Here is a 27,757-nt window from a genome sequence, read left to right as displayed (position 1 = left end):
TATATATATGTATATGTATGTATATATATATGTATATGTATATGTATGTATATATATATATGTATATATGTATATATATATACTGTATATAACCTACCATTACCATTCTTTGGTAATCTTTAGGAGCATATGGAAAAGTATCGAGACAATATCAGTTCCCAACAGGAAAAGGGAGAAAAACAGCTTTTTGTGAAAAGATACAACTTTCGCTTTGACACAATTTTTTTTTGCTTTTGTGACAGCTCAAATGTATTTACATATATCAACATGAACTAGGCCTACTTAAAATTGTCACATTTGGAACTAATCTGTGTGTCTGCGTTATAATTTCCCTACAGTGCATAACCTTCTGCAGGCTACACTCCTCCATGTGCTCTTCCGCTTCCTCCTTGCTGTCGAGTGTGTTTTTACATGCAAATGATCCATGCAGAGTTCTTATCAAATGCACTTCTGCCACCTTGTGGCTGTTTTTATGGCTTAAAACTGCTCTGAAAGTGACATCTTTTAGTGTGCGGTTGCATAATCACCTCGTTTTGCCCTCTACGTCTTTGGGATAGGGCGTTCGGGTTTATAAAAACGTATAAATATATCTTTGGTGTTGGAGGATTTTGGAGGTGTTTTAATAGCGGGCTCTCTTGGCGGACTAGGTGTGTCCCATTATGTGAATTTATTACCTGCCTGTTTTTTTAGCTGTTTTTGTATCTTTAGAAGGCACAGAAAAGAGAGACATATTTTTATGTCTTACATAAGGATTGTGTATGATGGGCAAAATAAAAATAAAAAAGTTAAACAAACAACATGGTGTGGTTTTAGACTGTTAACATAATATTTTCCCCAACCTAATTTTCTTTTTGGGTTTTGTGACTTTTTCAAAATGACATTATTTTTCCCTCACAATATCATCAGTTTATTCTCGTAAAATTGAAACTGTTTTTCTCGTTTGAGTAGGACGTTTTCCTCTTAATGTTTTGACTTAATTCGCTGTTCTTTCCATTTCTGTTTTTGTACCCCTCCAAACTTCCAACCTTCTTCTTGTAAATGTTCCTGTCATAAATATGACTTTATTCCCATAATATTTTGACTTTATTCCTGTAAAATTACTGCAGATTTTTGCAATTTTCCTTTAACATGACTTCATGGAATAGTGAGATGCGTTCAGAAGCTGCAGTGATACCCTCACCCCTCACCTCTAACCCTTACCCCGACCCTAACCCCTAACCCTATTGTTGACTTCAACACCACCCCAATAAATTCCTGCAGCGCCAAATTAGTTTGCTTGCGCCAACACTTTGTTGCAAGTGTCATTTCTGCAATGGCCAGCCTGCGCTCTGACAGTAATTCGGCAGTAGATTGTGACTCACGCATGAACAGACAACGGGTCTCTCTTTGGGCGGCATGGCTCAGGTGGTAGAGTGGTTGACTCCCAACCTGAAGGTTGCTGGTTGGATGCTCCATCCTCCCATGGCCATGCGAAACTGTCCATGGGCAAGATACCGAACCCGCTGTGGCTCCTGATGTGGTAACATCATGTGGTCACAGTGTCCAAGCGGAGTGGATGGACCGTGAAGATGTCGGCGTTTGACAGATGGCACGAACCGTTGGCGTCGTTAGGTGGGAGGGGATTAGCAGTTCCACTCCAAACAGAAACCATCATTGAACCTCTTAGTTAGCAGGCTAACGTTGCTTTCTAGCTATGTGGGGAGCTAACTAGCTAGCTTCCAAACAATAAAAGAAACAAACCACAGGATGTTCCTTGTTCCTTGCAACAAGCATGGTGTGGTTTTACACTGTTAGTCTGTTGGTTCGGCTTGCATAACAGGAATGGAAAGCTAGGCAAGCCAAGCCAGGCAGCGCTGGCTGGATGCTATTTGGGCCTCGTCTTTGCGGGACTTTGCGACATTTCACGTGTGCGAGCGAGCGCCAGCGACCCTTCTGGCAGTTGGCTCGGTGCCCCGAAGAATGGCGAGAACTCGCCGGGAGTTATTTCCACAGTTGGCTCCTAGCAGGGGTAGTAGAGGAGATGATGACCAATGAAAAATGCTTAACTTTTCCTCAACGAATAACTGCTTTAAGCCAGGGGGTGTCCAAAGTACAGCCTGGGGGCCATTTGCAGCCCACAGCTGTTTCTTTATTTTTATTGGCCTGCAGCATGTTTTAAAAATATAGCCTAACAAGAAAACTAAAAAAAAGCAACAGCAAAAATAGAAAATGGATGCATGGATTGGGTGTTCGTGTTTATAAAAAGGTAGAAATACATTTTTGGTATTGAATGAGTTAAGAGGAAAAAAGCTGTGATTTTATGATAACATTGTAATATTATGAGGAAAACTAATGTCCTTTTAGTAGCATAAAGTTGAAATCGTAAAGGAAAAATGTTGTTTTTTACAACTGAAGTCGTAATATTATGAGAAACAAAAGTAAATCATGTTGACAATGATATCGTTTATCAGCAATAATTTGTAGGACAGTTATCGTCCAGCAAAATGTGTTATTGTCAGGCCGATGACTGGCCCGGCAGATATTGGCATCCAGTAACTGAATGTTTCCCTGAATGTCCTGAACTCCTGTTTACAAGCCATAGTGGTTGCCAGAGGGCGATGTCATGTTCTTCTTCAGGCAATATCAACGTTAAAAAGATGCCAATATTTCCTACACGATGGAAGAATTTCGTTCAGCCGTACGCTCAACTTGACAAATGTTCTTCTCCAGACAGCTGACCCGTTGAGACTACATCCAGAGCGCCTCTGCTGGTTGCGGCCAAGTGGCGCACTCAGTTTGTCCTCCATTGCTTGGAGCGATTCCTCTTGATTTAGGATTTATTTCAACATCAACGGTTTTTAACGTTGCTCGTGTCCTGCAGGTCTGGTGACCACCACATCCAGGAAGTTGGACAGGGAGCAGCAAGACGAGCACATTCTCGAGGTAAGCACCCACTTTATTTTGAAATAAAAACACCAACGGAACAAACCCGATGTTGTGTGCAACAAGCCAGCAGAAAAAAAGATGCTGTGAATGCGTAAAAAGCTCATTTTGGATGGGTGTCGTGTTTCTGCGTGGGGAGCGGGAACTCTCTGTTTATTCCCATCCTCTGGCGAGCAGCAACAGGAAGCTGCCGATGGTTTAAACTTGTGGCTTTTAATTGACCTCGACTTACGTTCCCCATACCCACCCCCCGCACCCGCCCTCTCGCCGCACAAGCCGGGGTTGGTAATGGGGCCTTTTTTCTTTTTTCTTTTTTCTTTTTTTTTAAATTGCCTTTCCCGGTCTTTTAATGACAGTCATTGAGCACTCGCCAGTTAATCCCAGTACATCTGGTGCCAGAGCGGTGTTACTTTTCATCACCGGAGCAGATTGCATTGTGGTCATCAGGCTTTCCGACAAAGATGTCAGTGAGGAAAACGGACTCCTTTAAGGAAGGAAATATGCATTTTTTAAATCATGAGTCAGTCAGTGTGAGCCATTTTGCACCATCATGCATTGCAGCATTGCACGTAGTCTCATTTTGGAAATAAACCAGGGGTGCCCATTTTGTAAAGCAATATGCTAAGAAGTTATACTTCTTTATTCTTTTTATTTTCCAGATATTTCAACTTTCATAACAAGTAATCTTTGTGAATTTTCATTCCATAGTATGTATTATGACTTTATTCCCATAATATTTGGACTTTATGCTCTTATTATAACATTTTCCCCAACCTCATGTTCTTATTGGGTTTTGTTACTTTGAAAAAATAGGTATTTTTCTTTCATGTTTGAACTCTATGCTTCTAATATTTTTCCCTCACAATATCACCAGTTTATTCTCGGAAAATGGAAACTTTTTTTTCTCGCTTGAATCAGACTTTTTCCTCTTGATGTTTTGACTTTATTCTGGTAAAATTGCAGCTGTTCTTTCGTTTTCTGTTTTTTCCCCCTCCAAACTTTCTTCTTGTCAATTTTCCTGTTGTAAATATGACTTTATTCCCATAATATTTTGACTTTATTCGCCTATTGCAACTTTTTCCACAGCCTAATTTTCCAACAATAACAACTTTATTTGTTTTGTTTTTTGTAATATTATGACTTTAAAAAAAATTGCCATTTTAAAATTTGTCATTTTTCTTTAATTGCTAAACTAAACTAAACTAAACTAAACTAAACTAAACTAAACTAAACTGATTATGTTATTCTCCTAAAATTGCGACTTTCTCTGGTTAGATTACAATTTTTTTTCTTAATATTTTGACTTTATTCCTGTAAAATTACTGCAGATTTTTTCCATTTTAGCTGCTCTTGTATTTTCCTTTTTAGTTTTCTTGCTAAATAATATTTGTAGAAGGTGCGTGGGCCATTAAACAAATCAGCCGCAGGCCGCAAATTGCCTCCAGATTGCACCTGACCTAAGCCGTTCATAACTGCATGTAAACACCCCCACGCTCCATACCAATATACAGTACTAATGCATGAAAGTGTTTGGAAGACAAACTGTTGAACACCAGGACAACAGAAGTCTTGGCTTTGCTGGCAAAGACAAAAGGCAAAGTTAATGAACACACGTTTTAGGATATTATTGTGATAGACGTTTAAAAAGAAACACAATGCAGGTTCTTAGTCCCTAAACTCTTTACAGTTTTGTGCGACTTTACAAAATTGCGGTCACATAACGTTAGGGAACGGCATGTTGCAAAGTGGTGTTGCCATGGCGATGTAAGGTGTGTGGTTTTTTTTTTTTTTTTTTTTGCACGTGTTGATTATGTGGAATCCGGAAACTATTATTACAGTCTGCACTTTCCATGGGGGGAGCACACTCATAAAGCACAAAGCGCACACCCCCTAGCTAGCGGTGTCCTGAGGGCAGCTGGCTGCAGAAGAAGAATGCTTTCACGTGCATGTGCACGAATGGGGTGCAATCACAGCAAAGTAACACAGAAGTTTTTGCACTACGCTAGCTAGTACTGTAGAAGATGTGCAGCCTTTGGGAACATGTGGAGCAATCGGGGGGGGTGGGCTTTCTCAGCATTGTTTGCACCAAATGCCATCAGGGGGTGTTGGTGGGGGGCGCGTTAATGGTTGTGGGTAACCGGGACCCAGGGGGCCTTCAGCTTTTACGACGAGACAGACGTCTGTGGAGGGGGGTAGGGGGTGGGAGGGTGTAAGAGATGCATAGCAGAAAGGCCAAAGTGCCGCTTGATGGTCCGAGTTGGAGTGGGGGGTGAAATAGCAACGTGGGACATGCTGGGACATGCAGAGGAATCTGGAAGAGACAGAGTGTAGGATTGGGGTGGTGGAGGCAGGAGGGGGGCAAGTCCACATTTGAAATGTGTGCTGATACTTTATTATATTATTATATTGAAAATATTTACATACAGTTCCTACATGTGAAAAGTCATTAGATATAACAACTTCATTTATTAACTACGTTATTTATGTGTTAACAAATTCAAATGATGTGAAGTGCATGAGAAAGCCAAGAAGGAAAATATAACTGACTTTCACCACATACAGCTCAAGATAATGATAGTTAAGCTATTTAGGAATGATTGTTTATGTTAGGGTGTACCGTCATTATCAGACCAAAATGGGGGAATTATGACGTCATACTGATAAATCTAATGGCATTAAAAATAGCTCCAATCAGCAATCCTTTAAAAAAAGCGCTCCAATAAGGCAAGATTACCCATACTGTGCAGATGAGCAATTTCAGCGCTCCTTTTTTCTCCTGCTTGTGACGTTAACGGCGTTAATGTCCGTAACTTAAAAAGCAAGACATTCTGTGTGCTCATTGTCCCAAATGCTCTGCGAGGGTGGGGGAGTGGACGTCAATCACACAAAAACGTTGTCATCCACCCAAAACACCAGCGCCGTGGCGTTTGGAAAGTGCAAAAGGTTTGCCAGAGACCTCCCTGGTGTCACACCAGCTGCTCGGCGCGTGTGCCCGAATACAGTGCACCTTGCTGGGCCACGCCAGATGGCTCCTCCCGCTCTGTACTCCGCTTCTCCTGACCTCCGTAGCGGCACACCGGCTGCTCTGAATATAGTGCAGCTTATGGCTACATTCTAATCTCGTAACATCTCCTTTACTTCAGAACTCCTACTAATTGTTTAATACTGTGCCACTTGCGAGTCAGTGAGGAAATGGTAGCTCTTTCTTTGCAGGAGCCAATCACAAGCTATCAGTTGCAGGAGGTCATTACTCAATATAACAGTCTGACTCACAGTGTCACCTTACAAATAACACTAAGTTCATCACACAGCAACTTAACACTCAAAAGGTATACCCGATAAATATACAAACATGTACTAATACGTGTTTAAAATGGGGAAAAACAACTCTTTTAAAGTTTTTTTTTTTTTAGCAACGCATTCATTGGGGTGCTGCAATGACGTCAGCTCCCCTCTGGGCTCTGGGCTTCTCTGGCTTCCCTCTGGTGGACACATTGGTACATGTTTATATATTAGGTATACATTTAGAGTGTTAAGTTGCTGTGTGATGAGCTTAGTGTTCTTTGGAAGATGACGCAGTAAGTCAGACTGTTTTATCAAGTAATGACCTCCTGCAATTTCCATTGGGTTGACAAGGTCGTCAAGGTCGTGAGTTTTTTCATAGCTCATGATTGGCTCCTGTCTGAGTTGCCTGGTCGTCACGGATTTGTGCGCGCCACAATGTGCCATTTTATGATGCTGTGGCTTATATATGTTTTTCACTCTAAATTTAGTTGGTGAGCTCATAGAGCGGAATTTACGGTATTTGTGTGCTCGTAGTACCTTTTGGACATTCTAGCCTTTATATTTGGACTCAGTGGCACAGTGAATGTTGTGTTGAGAGCTAAGAGCTGTTGGAAAGAGCCAAGCCTCCTTCAGAGAGACATTTTCCTTCCCGCAATCTACTTAATGGCGCTGGTGCGCATTGTGGCAGACATCTGCAGACATGGCGATAGAATGAAAAAAACCCTAAAAACACATTAGGAGCGTAAGTGAAATGACGCTAGCAAATGGCGCGTGACTCTTCGCTGTCTTTATGGGAGACACTCAGCAGATGGTTTTTAACGACGCTGACGTTTGTCCTGCCCTTGCGACACAGGAAGCTCCAAAACATATCAAGTTTGTGGACGCTCTTCCATGAGATCACGCCAGCAATTTTTGCTCACTGCGCGCTCAAATGTCGAAAAAGGCTGGGAATTTTTGAATGACTAAATCAGGGGTGTCCCGACAGAGCTGCGTACTGAAAAATGAAAGAATGGAAAGGCCACTGTCACTAGTTGACATTTTGTAAACATTTTCCAAATATTTGACACATTTCCGTTGTCTTTTTCTTATGTTATGACGTTATCTCATCATACTTTGACTTTATTCTCGTAATATTATGACTTTTTCCCAACCTAATTTTTCATTTTTTCTCTTGTTTTGTTTTTCATAATATGCCGACTTTAGAATCATAAAATAGAAAATAAAAATAATAAACATATAATAATAATGATAATAATAATAATAATATAAAAATATAAATGGCATCAAAATCAAAATTGAATAAGAAACTATTTTTTCTTTGATATTTCAACTTTAATTTTATTTGTAATTTAATCTATTATTTAATATTTATTTTAATGAATACATTTTTCCTCACATTATGACTATTATTTTCTGTAATATATTGACTGTATTCACTGTTTTTTTTTTCCTTTTTGTTGGGTTTTTTCCCACTTTTTTTGTCTAATTCTATTTTTAGAATGTGCTGTGGATCATTAAAAAAAACAAACAAAAAAAAAACATACAAACCTGAAAATTAAGGAAGTGCGGGTTATAAGTGGCCTCTGCGCCACACTTTGGACACCCCAGCTGCAAAGTTTTCCTGAGGAGTCTCTTTGTGCTCATCTTTAGATCACCATCAGTGACCACGGCGTCCCCGCCAAATCCACCACCGTCCGCGTCATCGTGCGCGTCCTGGACGAGAACGACAACCGTCCGCTCTTCCTGGAGAAGATCTACAAAATCAAGCTGCCCGAGCGCGAGCGTCCAGAGAAGGAGCGCTCCGCCAGGCGGGACCCCGTGTACCGGGTCATCGCGTCCGACCGCGACGAGGGCGCCAACGCCGAGATCTCGTACAGCATCGAGGAGGGAGATGAGCACGGGAAGTTCTTCATCGAGCCCAAGACGGGCCTGGTGTCGTCTAAGAAGTTCTCATCAGCGGGGGAGTACGACATTCTCACGGTAAGTTGTTTTTGTTGTTTTAAATTTGTTTTTGTTTATTTGGGGTCATTCTGATTATTCTGTGCAAGGTTGCCCTTGTCATTAATTCCATGCGAGAGGAGCGATCGCACCATTGAATGGCCCGCTCTATTCTGCTACTGCTGCAATTTCTATGACTTTGTGGATTATTTCCAGGCTTTTTCTACAAGTTTTTTGCTGCATTAATTACTTGCAAGAGGAGCAATTGCATACTTGAAATGACACACTTTATTCTACTGTATTACTGCAATTTCTTAGACTTTGTGGAATATTTCTAGTGTTATTTGGGGTCATTGCATGATTAGTCTAGTTTTTTCATCATGAAATGACTATTCTGCTATTGCTGCAACTTCTATAACTTTGGACTATTTCCAGGCTTTTTTTATTTCTAAAATGGCTTCCTTACAAGATTAATGACTTGGAAGAAGAGCAATCGTATGCCTTAAATGACATGTTTTATTCTGCTACTGCTGCAACTTCTATGACTTTGTGGACTATTTGCAGACCTTTTTGAATTTCTTCTATGCCTTTTTTTACAAGATTTTTGCTGCATTCATGACTTAAAGGAGGAGCAATTGCATACTTTAGATGGCACACTGTATTCTCCTGTATCACTGCAATTTCTCTGACTTTGTGAAATATTTCTAGTCTTATTTGGGGTCCTGCTGATCATTTTGTGCAAGTTTGCCGCTGTCATTAATTTCATGAGTGAGGAGCAATCGCATCATTAAATGACACGTTCTATTCTGCTTTTGCTGCAACCTCTATGACTTTGTGGAATATTTATGGTCTTATTTGGGGTCATTGTGATTATTTTGTGCAAGGTTGCCACTGTCATTAATTCCATGCAAGAGGAGCAATCGCATCATTAAATGACAGGGTTGTATTGTGCTGTCGCTGCAATTTGCATGTCTTGGTAGACTATTTTTTTGGATTTGTTCTACGTCTTTTCTACAAGGTTGCCGCTGCATTAATTACTTACAAGAGGAGCAATCGCACACCTTAAACAACAAGTTCTATTCTGCTGTGTTACTGTTAAGTTCTATGACTTGGCGGACTATTTCCAGTCTTATGTGGAGTCATTCTGGTGACTCTGGTGTTTTGCAAGCAGTGCGATGGTGTTGATGAAATGTCACGTGTGCTTGGGTTTGACTGGTGGATCATTTTGAGTCATTCTTTGGTGTCTCGTGTGGATTATGGCTAAGAATCTGCCAGGAGTGGTGGCATCCTCCTCATTACTGGGCTGTTCCTGAGTTGCTTCTACAGATGCACCATCGAAAGTGTCCTTACCGCCTCCATCACTGTTTGGTACGGTAACTGTACAACACGTGATAGGAAGGCACTCCAGCGGGTGATCAAGACCTCACAGAACATTGTTGGGGCAGCCCTCCCCTCACTGCAAGACATTTATAAAACTAGAGTCCTACGCAGAACACACAACCTCATCAAGGACAGCACACATCCACAACACTCATTATTCACACTCCTACCGTCAGGCAGACGCTACAGGAGTTTGAAGTCCAGGACCACAAGGCTGGCAAACAGCTTTTACCCACAGGCCATCAGGCTTCTCAATGAAGCACTCAGACACGCCACACGCAACACACACTCATAGCACTTTATTTATTTATTTATTTATTTGTATTATTTACTTGCATTAATGTCTCTTCTGTTGTTGCTTAATTTCTTGGTATTTATGTATATGTGTTTATGTTTCTTATGTTCTTATTCTTTCTTGTGTTTTTCTTTCTTTTCCTTGGGAGAATGAACAGAATAAGATTTTCATTGCATGGTATAACTGCTGTTTTACCATGCACATGACAATAAAACTCTCTTGAATCTTGAATCTTGAATTACAGCCTCCACTATGTTGTGATCGTGCATGGAATGGTGCCGGGTCCCACACCCAGACCCAGACCAGACCCAGACCTGGGCACGGTACTGTTGGCCTAGTGCGAGTTGGCTCTTAAAGCCCAACTAGACCGGACTGGACTCTGTATGAAAGGGGACCCCAGCAGTGCGGCACAGCCTTTGTTTGTTGCCAGGAGGGGCGGCATAACGAGGGTTTTTTGTAACAATGTCGTAGCGCGACCTCTTTCAGACGGGGCAACAGTAATTGAGGGGTTAAATCACAAAGGGGAGGGAAGGGGAGGGGGTGCCACACAATGTTTTTTTTGTCAGGTTAGAGGTTAGTGTCTTTCAGTTTTGTTTTTTCTTGTACAACAGAAACACAAAGCATTCTTTCAATAATACCTTTATGTATTTTGAAGCCTGTGGTAAGATACTGTGCCACTGTAGCTGTTGTTAGTTTGTCTTGTTGTGGCTTGAACTAGCCTTGGCATTCATGAACACACTTAGCAGTCATCTACTCTATTATTCTAAATGGAAAGTATAGATCTGGTCAGCAGCACCCAAGCTTACTAGAACATACATGACATTCTTTATTGCAACACACGCTGCGAATGGAAGATTTGTTCCACAGCTGCCCTACAGCAGGGGCGTCCAAAGTGTAATCAACACTACACGTGTAACATGCATGACTTTCACTGCAACAGTGGCAACATTCTAAAGCGCATGCAGAGCTAGATAAAACTGACCACTCGTGATGCTTCAAATGCAGCCACTGACATCTAGCACCATTGTTAGCGTCTCCTCTCACGTTAGCGTGTTCTCTCTCCAAAGATCAAAGCCGTGGACAACGGGCGCCCCCAGAAGTCGTCCACGTGTCGCCTTCACATCGAGTGGATCCCCAAGCCCGAAGTGCCGGCCGACGCGTCCCCGCTGCTCTTCGAGGAGACACCGTTCTCCTTCTCGGTGATGGAGAGCGACCCCGTGGCGCATATGGTGGGAGTGGTGGCCACCGAGTCGAGCGACGTCCCCGCGTGGTTCGAGATCACAGGTACGCCCCCCCGCATCCCCAAACTGTGTTGCTCCGTAGGAGTAGGAAACTGCTTAGCGCTAACATCACCTTCTGGAGTGTTTTCTGCTTCTATTGATCTGACCTTGAAAATCCTTGTCTGGCTCTTTTCCTCCCTCCCTCCCTCCCTCCCTCTTGATCAATGACTGACACGTCTCTTTTTCTTCTCTCTCTTTCTCTTTGCGCTTTCCCCCCCTTTCCCTTCCTGGCACGTTGTGTTTGCTTGGATTTGCGCAAGGCGGCACAGAGGATGCTGAGATGTTTTACATCCTTCAGATGGCTTGCGACCACAACTGTACAGCAGAAGGTAGCTGCTGTCAACCACCCCCTAAAATCAATAGAGGGCTTGCTGTGTGACGGTATCATCCCGCATCGTGTCAGTGGCGCTCGTATCGGGACACGTTTTATGTTTATGTCATAAGCGTGATGTCCCAATACTCTTTTCTGTCATGTTTCGTGTCGCCGTCAGCTTCGGTGCGTTTGCACGACAGCGACCGCAGTAGAAACGGGAAATTTCATTACCCGAGCGACCAAAATAAATAGAACGAAAATGGTGTCATTTGCATGCCAGGCCGGTAGTTGGCGACGTGGATCTCATCTCAAGTCATTCCCGAAAGATGTGACATACATTTTGTGGGCATGTCTGTGGTTTAGAAGTGAAGGCATGGATCAGGGGTGTCCGAAGTGCTGTTTTCTTGTTGGCCTCGAAAAATATCGCTTAACAAGAAAACTCAATTAAAAAAAACAGCAAAAGTGGAAAAATCAGCAGTAATTTTACAAGAATAAAGTTCAAATATTAAGAGAAAAAAGTCAAGAAAACAAAGAAAAGTTGTAATTTAATGAGAATAGTGTAATATGATGAGGAAAAATAACGTCATTTTGGTAGCGTAGAGGTATAAAAAAAGAAAGAAGATGTTATTTTTTTTTTAAAAAGTCATAATGAGGTGGAAACATGATGGGAATAAAGTCAGAATTACAAGAAGAAAGTTTAAAAGAAGAAAGCTGAAATAGTTGGGAAAAATAAAAAAACAACAACAGAAAAACCAGTTGTAATATTATGAAAATAAAGTCAATATATGAAGTTTTATGCAAATAAACTTGTAATATTATGAGGAAAACCGTGTCATTTGAGTCGTCCATGCTGCTAAAATAAGCTCTTAGTTGTTAAATATTTCTGAAGTCATAGTATTATGAGAAACAAAACAACAAATTCACTTGCCACTTTTGCAAAATCAGTTTGCCAAAAGGTTGTGTGAGAAGAACAAAGTCTAAATATGATGGGAATGAAATCACAATTAGAAGAAGAACATTCCCAAGAAGAAAGTTGAAAACCCTGGAACATTACAAGAAGAAAGTCAAAATATCAAGATCGTTTTTAAAAAATCTGAAATTGTGTCGTAATGAGAAAAAAGCCACAATTTTACGATCATAAACTTGGAATATTGTGAGGAAAATAATGTCATTTTAGTAGCATAAAGTGGAAACAAACATCCCGTAGAAAACCCACCCAAGCGCGGGGAGAGATGCCCAACAGGGATTCAAACCCACACCTTCCCGATCTCATGACTGTGTGGCCAACATGCTAACCACTCGGCCACCACTTCCGTTTCCAAACCAAAACAGACAGAACATTTTTGCGGGCAACTGGGTGTTTTTTTTGTGTTAAGACGGAAAGAGTCGCATTGTCATCTTTAAATGTTTTTTGGCTCCGGAGCGTGATTGTCATGTAAAGAAACGTGCAAAACAACTTTTTTTTCAAGCTGTTGTCAGTGGAAAACGTCGTTTAAGCTTCCCGCTGCTTTATCGTGTTTGTTGTTGTTGTTGTTGTTGTTGTTGTTGTTGTGTGGAAAGCAGGGGTGGCCCAACTTTTTATTTGCATATTTTTCACCTTTTTGTCAAATGCTCTAACTCCAACCGGGTGCATGTGGAGACATGCTAAGCAGTTACGCGTATTTTGAGAACCAAACCTCTGGTAGGCGACTGGTACAAACACGCCAGTACGGTAACGTCCATACGCTCCAAACGCAGAAATGACTCAAAACCAAAAACACACAAATACAGCGAAACACATGCAACGGGACAAGGCAGCAAATTAAAAAAACAGAAATCCTGCAAGATCAAAGCCAAATACAAAAAAAAGCAAAACACTTGGTAGCTTGGCTAACCACCTGGTAGCTTGGGTAATTAAATGGTAGCCTGGCTAACCACCTGGTAGCTTGTTTAACTAACTGGTAGCCTAGCTCACCACCTGGTGGCTTTTGTAACTAACTGGTATCTTGCCTAACTACCTGGTAGCCTGGCTAACCACCTGGTAGCCTGGAAGCTTGGCTAACTAACTGTTAGTCTTGTATCTTGGTCACCTGCCTGGTAGTCTGGCTAACATTTCGATAACCTGCCTAACTTCCTGGTAGCTTGGGTACAAGACTACCTGTTAGTCTTGTATCTTGGTCACCTGTCTGGTAGCATAGCTAACATTTTGATAACCCGCCTAAAAATCTGGTAGCTTGGCTAACAACCTGATAGCCTGGCTCACTTTCGTTTTGTTCCATCAACTTGCAGCATTTAATGCGCTTGTCTTTAGGGTTTGCGTGTATTTTTGGCATTTGCGGAATTTTTCTTTTGCGCATGTTTGTGATCGTTGACTTTTGAATTTGCAGCGTTTTCCCATTGGATGGTTTCTGTGTTAAAACCATCTAGCTTTGTTTTGACAACGTACGTTCTTGTAATTAGCATTCTATTATTAGGATGTTTTTTCTCATTTACAATGTGCAGCAAGCCAATCAAAAAACAAGCTGCGGGCTGCGAATGGCCCCCAGGCCAGTGTTTGGACACCCCTGTTGACTGTAAAGCACGCATCTTTCATGATAGTTCCATCAAGAAGAGCCGTAACGTGTTTGTTTGTGTGCGTGTTTCAACTGCTCCACTGAGCCACGACTCCGTCACTCATCCTTTGCTATTTGCTTCAAAAAAAAAAAACCTGCAGGTGGAAATTACGACAGCCGCTTTGACGTGGGCAAGGCCAGCGGGACCCTGATCGTGGCGCGGCCTCTGGACGCCGAGCAGAAATCAAATTACAACCTGACGGTGGAAGCCACGGATGGGACGCGGACTGTCAGCACTCAGGTAATTGACACGCTAACGACGCCACGGGAGGCTGATTACGACTGTTGTTGTGTTGCGGCGGCGGGAGGGGAAATGGGCGAGCAATGAGTGATGCCGCCTTTTGAGCAACACGCCGTCAGTCGGCGTGCTGATGAGGAGGAGCGTATTTAGTGGCGTCATCTCAGGTCATTTGCTTCGTCTGGCGTACAGATGACAGCAGTCAATCAGCGCTTCGTTGATTATGGCTCGAATCAATTTGATGAAATGAGACTCGCTGACACTTTTCACCTGCTCTGATTAGCACCAAGAAAACATCACAGTGCAGGAGGATGTCTGACCTATTTGCTCGCCATCATCCAACTTCCGTGCTGTATCGGTAATGCTAATGCTAATGCTTTCATTTGATTTGAACATGCATACAGGTTGCAATGGACTGCATCACGTGATACGAGTCACAGCTCCACGTGTCCAAAAGCAGTAGGAAGAAGCAAAGCTGGTTTAATCCTAAACATGGTAGTGGTAGTGTACATGGTACACGGTGTAGTGTACATGGTACATGGTGTAATGTACATGGTGTACATGGTACACGGTGTAGTGTACATGGTGTAGTGTACATGGTACATGGTGTAATGTACATGGTGTACATGGTACATGGTGTAATGTACATGGTGTACATGGTACACGGTGTAGTGTACACGGTGTAGTGTACATGGTACATGGTGTAATGTACATGGTGTACATGGTACACGGTGTAGTGTACATGGTACATGGTGTAATGTACATGGTGTAGTGTACATGGTGTAATGTACATGGTGTAGTGTACATGGTACACGGTGTAGTGTACATGGTACATGGTGTACATGGTACACGGTGTAGTGTACATGGTACATGGTGTAATGTACATGGTGTAGTGTACATGGTGTACACGGTACATTGTGTAGTGTACATGGTATTAGTATGTAAACGTTTCTCTACCACTCTACTTGTGGTGAAGATGGAATTAAGCGTTGAATTTAGCTTTTGTTTCCGTTCCCGCGGTCACGCCTTGTCCATGAGATTTTGGCGTGTTTCTCCATGGCGGCGTCGTTCGGGTCTATACGACGCTGCTGCAGCTCCAAAGGTCTGCCGTCCTTTTGTCCTCAAAGGGGCGGCGGAGGAGGAGGCAGCTTCGTCGGAGTGAGGCTGCAAAAGAATCCCATTTGTTGTCGCCGGCTATGAATGCAGCCTTTCATCATGCGGCTTGTATGCGCCGCTCCAGCCGCCTCAGATGAAGCGCGGAGAGCCGCCCGAGCCGCGGAAGAAGAAGAAGAAGAAGAAGAAGCGGCAGCAGTAGCAACAGCGTGTCCTTTCATTTCGACTTTTAAGCTATTTTCACAGCCATGATGGTTTTTTTCACCCTGGCAGCGTGCGGCGTGAACTTATATGCTCCTATCTTTTGAAGTCCGAACTTTCACGCGACACTTACGCTCACGTGGCTTCTGCACTTCGCTTTCTGAGTCATTTCCAGGCATGCTGCAGTTTTTCTGTGGCGTTTGGTTTGACTTTTGACGAAGGAACTGGAGCTCCCCTGAGCCGGCAGCAAAAAACCTGCTATTATAAAGCAGAACCTTAATGTTCCGCACTTTAAAGCTGACTGACCCAGTGATCCGATTGTCTGCTATGTCTGCAATGCATCATTGGTATTGAAGATATAAATCAACTCAAATAAATAAATAAACTATCTTACGTGAGGCTTACGCCCTTTTTAGTTCATCCGACTTTGCCCGCTACGTACAGTACCAGTCAAAAGTTTAAAAACACCTTCTCATTCAGCAGGATGGAAGCATGTCTCCAAACTTTTGACCGGTGTGAACGGAAACGACCAACAATAAAGTAGCAGTGAACTGGAACCGTAAACAGGGGGTGTCCAAGCGTTTTTTCCCCCCATTTTTGCTTTCGCTTTTCCCTCATAGATGCTGTGAGGATGCTCTCCTAAAATTGGGACTTTTTTCTCGTTAGAACACAACTTTTTTCTCGTAATGTTTTGACTTTATTTTTGCAAATTAGAGATATCGAGAGAGATACTTCATCTCATAATCTCGTACTTAATCTCCAGGAGAAACTCACATCTCCAGCAGCTCTGCAAAGTCGTATTAAACATAATCCCGTAAAAACAAAGCAAACTAGGCAAGATAGGAGAGATAAGAAATAGAAGGAAATGGAATAAGGATAAATATATATAATAATGTATTTTATCGTCCCCCCCCCCCCCCCCCCCCCACACACACACACACACACTTTCTTTTTGCAAATTTTCTCCTCTAATTTAGACTTTATTCTCATAACATAACTTTTTCGGCAACTTCATTTTCAAAAAATAACAACTTTCTTGTATTGTTTGTTTTTCATAACATTACCACTTTAAAAAAATCCCACCCTTTTGCTTTAATCTTTCAACTTTACACTCTTAAAATGACATTTTCCCTCGTACTACATTTTCGCTAAATTCAGAATTTTTCTCGTTATATGACAACTTTTTTTCTCTTTAATATTATTTTGAATTCATTCTTGTAAAATTACTGCTGATTTTTCCATTTTTGCTGTTTTTTCTGTTTTTTTTAAGTTTTATTTTTAAATTATATTTTCAGAATGTGCTGCAGGCCAATAAAAAACAGCACTGGCCACACTTTGGACACCCAACTTTTGAGCAAAAACCGTAATTTAGTAGCAGTAGCAGTAGTAGTAATGGTGGTAGTAGTAGTAGTAGTAGTAGTGGTAGTAGTAGTAGTGGTGGTAGTAGTAGTAGTAGTAATGGTAGTAGTAGTAGTAGTAGTAGTGGTAGTAGTAGTAGTGGTGGTAGTAGTAGTAGTAGTAGTAATGTAGTAGTAGTAGTAATGTAGTAGTAGTAATGGTGGTAGTAGTAGTAGTAGTAGTAGTAGTGGTGGTAGTAGTAGTAGTAGTAATGGTGGTAGTAGTAATGGTGGTAGTAGTAGTAATAGTAGTGGTAATAGTAGTGGTAGTAGTAGTAGTAATGTAATAGTAGTGGTCGTAGTAGTAGTAATGGTAATAGTAGTGGTAGTAGTAGTAGTAGTAGTAGTAATGGTAGTAATGGTAATAGTAGTGGTAGTAGTAGTAGTAATGGTAGTAATGGTAATAGTAGTAGTAATGGTAATAGTAGTGGTAGTAGTAGTAGTAGTAGTAGTAGTAATGGTAATAGTAGTGGTCGTAGTAGTAGTAATGGTAGTAATGGTAATAGTAGTGGTAGTAGTAGTAGTAATGGTAATAGTAGTGGTAGTAGTAATGGTAGTAATGGTAAGTGCAGTGGTAGTAGTAGTAATGGTAGTAATGGTAATAGTAGTGGTAGTAGTAGTAATGGTAGTAATTGTAGTAATGGTAATAGTAGTAGTAATGGTGGTAATGGTAATAGTAGTGGTAATGGTAGTAATGGTAATAGTAGTAGTAGTAGTAGTAGTAATGGTAGTAATGGTAATAGTATTGGTAGTAGTAGTAATGGTAGTAATGGTAATAGTAGTGGTAATGATAGTAATGGTAATAGTAGTAGTAGTAGTAGTAGTAGTAGTAGTAATGGTGGTAATGGTAATAGTATTGGTAGTAGTAGTAATGGTAATAGTAGTAGTAGTAGTAGTAGTAGTAATGGTGGTAATGGTAATAGTAGTAGTAGTAGTAGTAATGGTAATAGTAGTGGTAATGGTAGTAATGGTAATAGTAGTGGTAGTAGTAGTAGTAATGGTAATAGTAGTGGTAATGGTAGTAATGGTAATAGTAGTGGTAGTAGTAGTAGTAATGGTAGTAATAGTAATAGTAGTGGTAATCTGGGCATGCAATACAAACCTGCTGCACAGCAAAATCTACACCAAACAAGGGCAGCCTTATTTCTTATCGTTATTCTGACTGAATAACCTGAAAATTAGTATAAAAAAATGCCAAAATTCTTCTACAAATGCAAGAGTTCATCTTTCATCAACGGGTAAAATCAGTCCCGAGTGCCAAGTTGACTGTTAAACCCGTTTAGACGTTCCAATCTGCTCTTTTCCTGAAATGACTGGAGGGAAGCACGTTCCTCAGAGGCGATGGGAAGAAGTTTGCTAATCCAGAGACGAGGAGGAGCGTTGAAGCCGACCGCAAAATCATCAGTTGTCAGCGTGTTGTTGTTGTTTCTGGGAGGGGGGCACGGTGTTGGCGTTTACCTTCAAACGAGAGCCGGTCCATCTCGCACAAGAACACGCGGCGCACCTCGTGAAACTTTCCTCAAATCACAGCCATGTGGAAGCTGTGCCGCCAGACGAGATGGCCTATTTTCGCTCTCTCTCTCTCTTTTGGAATGTTTGACATTCTCTCCCCGTTGGCTTTTAAAGACAAAATATCTCAGTGTTTGCAGAGATGATTTCTTCCGACGGGGGAACCTGTGTTTGTGGTGGGGGCCGTGCTAATCCTGTTTTGGGGACACGTGTGCATGCTCGCCGCCATCGGGCCACAAGCTGCTCCCCGATAGGGGGGCTTCCTCTCCAAAGCACGGCACCAGGGGGAAGACGAAGAACGCTCCCACATGTCCTTCTTCTCTGTGAAAACTACCTCATCACGCCGAAGGCGCCACAGTTGTTTTCTTTTGTGGTATTTCCACCTCCCAAAGCATCCATTCCGTTTTTCTTTTTTACCGTGTAATGAAATTGCTGTTAGACTGAATGGCACTCAGTGGAGCTCAGCTATCAGGCGGTATTTTGCTTTGCTTTTGCCTGCTTGTTTTCTATGGTACCGAAGGAAAGGCCATGAAAGCTCTCATTTTAGCAGGAGCATTTATTGTACAGCTAACAAAGGATGAGGCGTCAAATGTGGAAAGTCATTATATACTGTCTAACAGCGGTTCCCAAACTTTTGTAGCGTAGCGTGCCCCTTCGGACCCCCTACGTCTGCACACTTAAAAAAAAAAACTTTTTTTGTCTTCATTAACTTGAAAAATTGAACATAAGTAATTGTTTATAAGTCGCACCAACCAAAAAAACGTACATACGTCACATTTTTTAAATGTATTTGATGAAATCAGAGAACCAAGAACAGACATTTCCTCTTGAAAGGCGAGGTATAGTAAAAACAATAAACTGGAGAACAACAGGCTAAAGGTAACGTGAGTAGGTGGTATGCTAACGTAACATATTAACAGTTATTCACATAACCCAAACAACATAACACACTGTAACTAGTTTGCTTCACTCATCCCAGATCCCAGATCACAACCAAATCCATTGTAGTCTTCATCGTCTGTGTCACTTCGGAACAACTCCCCCGGAACAACAAGCCTTTCTGAATGCCAACATTTTGGTTTAGGTAGTCACTGAAGCCCATGCCTTGTCCATCCAGCCAATGACTTCCAGGAAAGCTGCATGGCGCATCCTCCCGGTTGCCGTGAAGATGTGTTCTCCGTCCGTCATCCACTGCTGCCGCAGCTGACGCAAGGCTAGCACCTGCCTGGACGTGGAGACGTAACTGCACTGGCGACAAGCCTCACCTGGCAGGACGTTGTTCCTCCAGCTGTGGCCGTCTAGCTTTTAGCCCATGTTTAGCTTTTTTGGTTGTCTTCACTGCAGTTGGAGTATCCTCCGCTTTTCGCCAGTCCCTTACAAATTTCTCATCCAATCCAAACTTTCTTTCTGCTGCTCGATTACTGTTTTCGGCTGCATATTTCACTACTTGCAGCTTGTAATCGGCAGACTGCGATTTTCCTTTTGAGGGCATTTGTGTTCCGTCTTTCTATGCCTACATGTGGCGCTGTGAACAGGCGCAGACGGAACCACGTGACACTCCAAACCATAGAAGAAGAAAGAATGGATGTGCGTAAGTCCATTGTCTTCCGCTTACGAAAACACTTCTGGAATGACTTCGTTACGGAGTATAAGACAACAAAATATCTGGAGATTGTCGACTGAGGTGAGTCACGTCCGTCAAAATATTCCGATATCATGTTGGCTTGTCACCAAAGCTCACTTCTGGTCACACGATGGCGACGATGCCATGGTGGGTCTGTGACGTCATCCTTGTGGTTTCACCCGTGTAGGAGTAGCAGATGCTAGCTGTGATATCTTCATATATGGACTAAAAAGAGAGAAACTTACTGGGTAGCTTTATTTCCGAGTGGGCTGCAACATCTTGTTTCTAGCATAGCCACAGCGCAGCTGACAGCTCTTCCACACAACAGGCATCCGTCCGTTTGAGTGGGTTGAATTTGAGCTTCACTTTTTTTGTCCACTCACCAAGGCTCTGGTTTAAGTCTGCATTTTAATTTAATACCAAATTAAAGGGGAGAGTTTAACAAAGGTGATTAAGCAGTATCCAACGTACAAAAATACATACCACCAACGATACAGCTGCAGGTTTTTACCGCTGCGCCGTGCGGTGATTGGAACACCAACAGAAATGAAATATCTTCAAGCTAAAATAATAAATGGTAATAATGAAAAACAAATCAATAATAAACGTATTTGTTCATATGATGCGCACACAGCAAAGAACAACTTCATGCTCTGTCTCCCTTCTGCTCTGTTCTCCTTGCACCGTGAGGCGTTCTGGTGCACTCGTAATTGTGAGTGTTAGGCGCTGATTGGTTTTCATTTTTATCCCCTGTGACAATTGGCGTACCACTGAGGGTACGTGTACCCCACTTTGGGAATGTAGGCTCTGTAACAAGTTAAGTTTTTAAAAAGCTGAATCATGAGAAAGTGGAAAGGAAAACGTAGCTCTCCTTCACCACATGTATTAACAAGTACATGAACAGAACCAATGCTGTAATAGTGCTGAGAAGCAATGTAGGAAGCGAGTAATGCTGGTGAGAAAGAATGGTGACTGCATGGCAGATGGAGCAACTGAAGAAAAGGGAAAAAAAGCCGTGAGCGTACGACAGACATGCAGGGTGGGTAAAAGAAGCGTCAAAATAAGACGACACATGTTGATGTGAAAGTTGCAATCAACACTGAGAACAACACTGCAAGACTCCAAACATTTGCCAACATTTGTGTGACTTTTTATACTTGTGCAGCCGTTAAGAATGGTGAAAAATGGAAAGCATCGGCTCTTGAGGCTCCATAATGGCAGCGGATGCTGGCATTTTGTAGCGTCACTCTTGCATTAAAAAAAAAAACTTTCTTAATAAATCAGCTCTGTTTTGTGGTTGAATACAGATTATTATTATTTTTAAGAATATGCATAGTTCACCTAATTTTTACAAATTTTTTGCCTAAATGAAATATTTTCAAGCATTAAAAATGGAGTAAAATACAAATGTAAGGCATTCAGAAGACACATTCAAAGACGTGATGGTATGTAGTATTGTACGCTGGTCACTAGGTGTCAGTAATGTTAATGTAATGTTGGGAGAGACACATAAGAACCAGACTTGATGGCCGGGAAAACTTGTATTGCAGCTTTGAATGATCTCCCGACAGGCACAATAACAGGGCTTCCGTTGCGACCGTAATCCACGCCGTAATCACTTCCTGTCCGCCCCACCAATCATCTCCCCTAACACTGGAACACATTCACAGCAGCACACACGAGCCCAAGTCTTATTTATGTCCTAACTGGCTTTATTCCTCTCATTCCTGTTTTAACTACAGTAACCCCTTGTTTATGGCAGCTAATTGGTTCCAGACCCGACAGCGTGAAGTGAATTTCCGCGAAGTAGGATTACATATATATATATATATATATATATATATATATATATATATATATATATATATATATATAAGCTAATATTTTTGCTTTATATAGTTGGAGCATAAAAGACCGGTTTCCAATCTACTAAATACACTTTTTAACATTATTAGAGCCTTCTATAACACCCCTATTGTCACCTTTACACTCCGATTACCCAGTGTAGTGGACACAGTATCATCAGAGAAAATAAACCATTAAAGACATAAAGGAGACTTGTGCTTGTGGAATTTTGTTGCGTTTTAGTTGGAGTGCAGCCACAGCAGTAGCCTGTGTTATTATTAAGTTGATGATGATTTTGATGATTATTTTACTATTGTTGTTGTTAGTGGTACTAGTAGTAGTAGTAGTAGTAGTAGTTGTAGTAGTATGTTATTATATGCCTGTCATGAGATAATTCAAACATGCAATTAAAGCCTGTTATGGCAATCATGTCTGGTGCGTGTTACTGCTGACACCTAGTGGCCAGTGTAGGCTACAGTTCATCAACACCTTTTATTGCCATAAGCTCTATTTTATATTAGTATATTTAACCATTTTAATGCTTGAAAATGCTTATTTAAACCAAGAATATGTCAAATTTGTTCAAATATACATTTTTGAGTATTAATGGCCTTAGTCAGCCATGAACCAGTGACCACTTATTAATATTTTTTTTTAAACGCGGTAGAGTGAGGGCGTAATGTTTGAATGGCAGGTGGTGAGGGATGACTGCATATTGGGTATTCGGAGTGTAGAGGTGACTATAGGGGTGTTATTTCATGTCTAGAGGACTCTATTTAGAAGGTGGTAATCAGGTATTCTATGCTCCCAAAAATAATCCATTTGTTAATAAGGAATCTTACTTAACGGAAATTCAGTTATCACGGTCGGGTCTGGAACCAATAAGACGCCATAACTGAGGGATTACTGCATATAAGGATTTGCCACATCGGAAGTAACAGCCTCTCTTTTTTTCTCAAACCGATACTGATAACTCTCTGCTTCTCAAGATCCATATGGCTCCAATAACTGACAACTGATAACTTATTTTGTACCTACTTTTTAAATTTAGATTTAACCGTAAGTTGTGCACACCTAGAAGTAAGCAGGGCTCAAACAAATTAGGATTTGGCCGAGTGTGCCTGTTGATTTGTCCTAATCAAACATCATGACATGACTGCTACCACATCACTACTATCAGGACAATACTATCAGGAGTATAGAGTGAAGGGCGCCACCTGCTGTGGCACAGCAAAGTGCACTATATTCGGACACATGCTCCAAGCAGCCGGAGGTCAGGAGAAGCAGAGTATAGAGGGGGAGGAGCCATCTGGCGCGACCCAGCAAGGTGCACTGTATTCAGGCACACACTCTGAGCAGCTGGTGTGACGCCACGGTGGTCTCTGGCAAACCTTTTGCGCTTTTCAAACGCGGCGGTGCTAGCGTTTCAGGTGGCTGATTAGACCGTTTGTGTGCTTGATGGTGTTTTTTTCCCCCCTCATCATAGAGCATTTGGTACAACTATCACGCGAAATGCCTTCCTCTGAAGGTGAATGTTTGTTTACGAGTGAGCTCAGGGAAAGCTACTACAGGCAGGACAAACAAGCCAGCCTGTGATTTGCTCACCTGCAAATTACTGGTAATTTCACCTCATTGGAGGTTTTCTTAAAATTATTGGCTATCGGCGCTGTTTTTAATGTTATCGGATTTATCGGTGTGATGTCATAATTCCCTCATATCAGACCTCCAATAATTATCAGGCACCTCTAATTGCATGCTTCCAATTATCGTCCCTCTCGCTTTGTGCTTTAGCTAAATAAGCAGCCCCCGCTATAATTAGAGCATAACCAAAATGATAGAATGTTTACTTTGGTATGGAATGAAGCAAAAATGGCAAGTGGGTCAGTGGAAGCATGTATCTTGATAAGTGGAGTGAGTGGTTGTTCACGTGTGTGTGTGTGTGTGTGTGTGTGTGTGTGTGTGTGTGTGTGTGTGTGTGTGTGTGTGTGTGTGTGTGTGTGTGTGTGTGTTGCATTGAGGCATGAGGGATGCTTTCTGATGTCTGGCAAGACATGAGAAGACATGCCTGGAATGGCATATGCTGTCAGTCTGCTCGGGGGAAGCAACCCGGCAACAGAGGCCCAATGCTGCTTGCTTCTTCTGGGGCTAAATGTCTCGACGGAAACGTATTTTGCTGCCCGATTAGCACTCCACAACTACACGCCTGGTGATTCAGCGGTGCGTTATCACTCTTGTCAGGTGTGTGTGTCGTCGGCAAACATTACACCCAAATTTGGTCAGCTCTGGAGTGTTTGTCATCTTTTTTCCGCCCCAGAAGGGATATCACCCCCTGGTGTCTGGTATGCAGGTGTCTAATCGGGCCTGATCCCTTTGTTCCCCGTATTTGGCGACGCTCGAAACCCTCCAACCCTCCCTGCTCTGGGAAGCGAGAGATGGCATTCCAGCAGCTCTCCATAATCCTCTGACGGAAGTCCAGTAGACGAGTGGCTGGTGTTGATAAAACATTCTCCCGCTTGGTGATGATGTTGGAGTGTTTGTGGTTGAAGGGGAAGTGGGCTGGGGGGGTTGCTGGGGGTCAGCTGCAATTTTCTGCTGATCAAAGTGAGTGGAAAGACATTTGGAACACAGGTTTGACTTTGTCCAAGTAATTATTCATCCGTTCAACAGTGTGCACAGCCATCACAGACCAGCCAGCATTTTATTCTACCTTGGATTAGTCAGTGTACAGCTTGTACAGAGTCAACACACAGCCGTTATTGTCTAAATATCTGGCAAGGCAATGATATGTAATGATGAGTAGCATGATAACTGTGTCTTGCCTAGAGTCAAGCATGGTGGTGGTAGCGTGCACGAGTGATGCCAACAATGGGGTGCACTTCACACTTCAATTTAGCGACACATGTTATGAAAGAGCAACTGTCCAGGTCAAGCTGACTTCTTCTTAAGTGCAAGTGGAGTTCACAAAATGATTCATTCTACAATATAATTTCCTGCTTTTGGGGGTCCCTAAACCCCCAAAACAAATGAAAATGTCCTTTGTTTGTATCCCTGTGACCCTCTATCAGTCCAACTTGGTTGTTTCGTCAATCGACATATTGAGTTTATGGGGCTCACGATGCATGTTCATCCTGAGGAAATGGGCGCAGAGGGGGAAAGTGTCTTGCGGGCAACCCAGTTTCTAATTCACAATGTCACCGTACATGTTGGTATCCATCTTTCCCCTCACTGAACCACAGCTTCCTTTTGTCAGCAGTCTACCACCACCATGCTTGACTGTGGGCAAGACACAGTTACCTTGCTACTCACTTGTGTTGTCAGAGAGTTCCACAATGTCGGCTGTGTGTGTTGATAGTACTGCTATACAAGCTGTACACTGACTACTCTACAGCATATCCAAGTTTCAATTATATAGTATTGTCCCTTGAGAGAGTATACTAATATAGCTCATATAATAACTAAATAGCTCCTGAGATGTGAGGGCTGAAATTATTACAATTGTTCATGTGAAATCATATTTCAATGATGGTACCATCCACTTCCGCACTGAAGATGTGGCACATAATGAATGAGGTCAGAGATTAATGCCGAACCTGAGTGAAGCGATGTCTATGAACATGTCCCACCTCGTTGTCCCCACAGGTGCTCATCCGTGTCATCGACACCAACAACCACCGGCCGCAGTTCTCTCGGGACCGGTACGACGTCAGCGTCCCCGAGGACACCCCCGTGGGCACCGAGGTGCTCCACATTGACGCCGCCGACCAAGACGAGAAGAACAAGCTGACCTTCACGCTACTGAGCAGCACCGATCCCTTCAGCCTGAAGAAGTTTAAATTAGACCCAGGGACTGGGACGCTGTACACCGCCGAGCGACTGGACCACGAGACCATGCATCGCCATATCCTCACTGTCATGGTAAGGAAGGACCCGCGTCCAATCACATTTTGTTATCGTAGCATGAACCTTCTCCAGTATATCATTGCCATTTTTTTTCAGAGCAATAAAAAAAAAACTGTCATAAAGACACACCGTAAATTACTTTTATAAGGCAGCTTCAGTGCTTGAAAAGTTCAAAATCATTCAAACCCTGGCTAATTTTTGAGTAATTCATTTCTACGCATTTTTTTTTTTTTAGCTTGAAATGACACATGAAAGTGTCAAAAATGCTATTTTACGGCATGTATTTTTGCGTTTGACAACCGTTCCATTATCATTCATACCCTTTGTAATTACAGAAGATGAGTGCTTCTCAATAGTTTTCTGCTGTGCCCCCCACTATGGGACAAATTTTTCACTTAACACGGTCGGGTTTGGAACCAGTTACTCGTGATAAACGAGGGATTACTGCACTATTGAGAACCTGTAATTAATGCATTTACGTGCACAAACCACTGTATGAGTTGCTGGCACCAGCGTCGTTCAAACATTAATAAAGACACGAATATACCTGGCAACCTTGATGTAACACATCACAGCAGTAGATGAACGCAGTAGACCGTCAACCATATCAACATGTTTGTTGAAAAATCCTTTATTATCACCCATATTTCTAATGTCTCTGGAGAAAAAGAGCAGTGGCTCGTTTCAATTTCGGTAATGTTGACGAGCGTTTATGTCAGTCGGAGGGGCGCCAACATAAATGGGTTCCACTGTATTACATAAGGGGGACAGCCAATGGGGATACTCGTTAAAATCACACCCTGATAACGCATTTTTTCATTGGTTGTCACCATCTTCATCCTAAAGTGGGTTTACAACGTCTTCTCTAATTTCCAGGTACGAGACCAGGACATCCCCGTGAAGCGGAACCTGGTCCGCGTCATTGTCACCGTGGAGGACGCCAACGACAACGCGCCCTGGTTCATTGGCACGCCCTACTCGGGCCGTGTATTCGAATCTGCGGCCGTGGGCTCAGCTGTGCTGCAGGTCAGCGCCCTGGACAAAGACAAGGGTCAGAATGCTGAGGTCCGCTACAGCATCGAGTCAGGTATTTGAGTCCCGATGTTGCCTTTACTGATCGGCTTTCACTGTGGAGGACCGCTCATGAAGTCAGCTTGCTAAAATGTATGAGTCACGTTGACTTCTGCAGCCTACTGGATCTTTTTCATGAATGGAATAGTTGAGTCCAAGCAGGGCTTTGTCTGGACTTTCCAAATATGTCAACCATTTGATCCACCCTCAGTGGTTCTCCTCGAGTAACCTTTTAACAATGAAACACATGCATCCATTGTTTGGATGTAATGGCTGTATGACTCGTATTTATTGGTTTGGTTTGGTTTGGTTTGGTTTAGTTTATTTGAACATGAAGGTTACAATGGAATACATCTCGTGAATCATTTTTTGACAGTTCCACATGTCCAAAAGGAGTAGGAAGAAGCAAAGCTTATTTAATCCTACCCCCCATCCATTCTACATCTAGTACAGTACATGTAGTTCACTTCCTGGATTCCATGTCATGTTTTGGATAGCAAATCTATCCTGCTTTACAAGCTGTACACTGACTACTCTCAAGATTATCTTCTACGGAGGGTATAATGATTTTCCTCTAACTTGCCTTGCATTTTATTTGTCTTATTTTCCACACAAGATGGTCTGACATTAGTCTGAGGGAAGCGCTGTGGCCAATATTGTGATCAGTCGATACGGGTATCGGTAAGGAAGTGCTGGACAAGATCGATAAGAAAGCCAGTATCGAACGTCTCTACTTCTATAGCATTGTCCCTTGAGATGATATTTTAAAAAATACTTGCTGAAATGTGACGGGTGTACTCACTTTCGTCAGTAACAATAATCCCTTGTCACCTCGCACTTCGAATTTTGCGGCTT

At 42.3% G+C, this 27,757-nt stretch overlaps 1 protein-coding gene across 1 annotated transcript in view; it reads left to right on the top strand.

The window, feature by feature from the left end:
- fat1a (FAT atypical cadherin 1a) overlaps positions 1 to 27,757 on the top strand; it is a 94,576-nt gene that overhangs the window by 31,795 nt on the left and 35,024 nt on the right. Inside the window, 7 exon segments of the mRNA XM_054780127.1 lie at positions 2,861 to 2,922; positions 7,858 to 8,187; positions 10,888 to 11,104; positions 11,361 to 11,429; positions 14,106 to 14,245; positions 25,571 to 25,846; positions 26,708 to 26,918. Coding sequence (XP_054636102.1) covers positions 2,861 to 2,922; positions 7,858 to 8,187; positions 10,888 to 11,104; positions 11,361 to 11,429; positions 14,106 to 14,245; positions 25,571 to 25,846; positions 26,708 to 26,918 — 1,305 coding nt within the window.

The sequence above is a fragment of the Dunckerocampus dactyliophorus genome, chromosome 6 (assembly GCF_027744805.1).
Source record: "Dunckerocampus dactyliophorus isolate RoL2022-P2 chromosome 6, RoL_Ddac_1.1, whole genome shotgun sequence".
NCBI classification, from domain to species: Eukaryota; Metazoa; Chordata; class Actinopteri; order Syngnathiformes; family Syngnathidae; genus Dunckerocampus; species Dunckerocampus dactyliophorus.
This window is presented reverse-complemented; position numbering and strand designations above follow the sequence as displayed.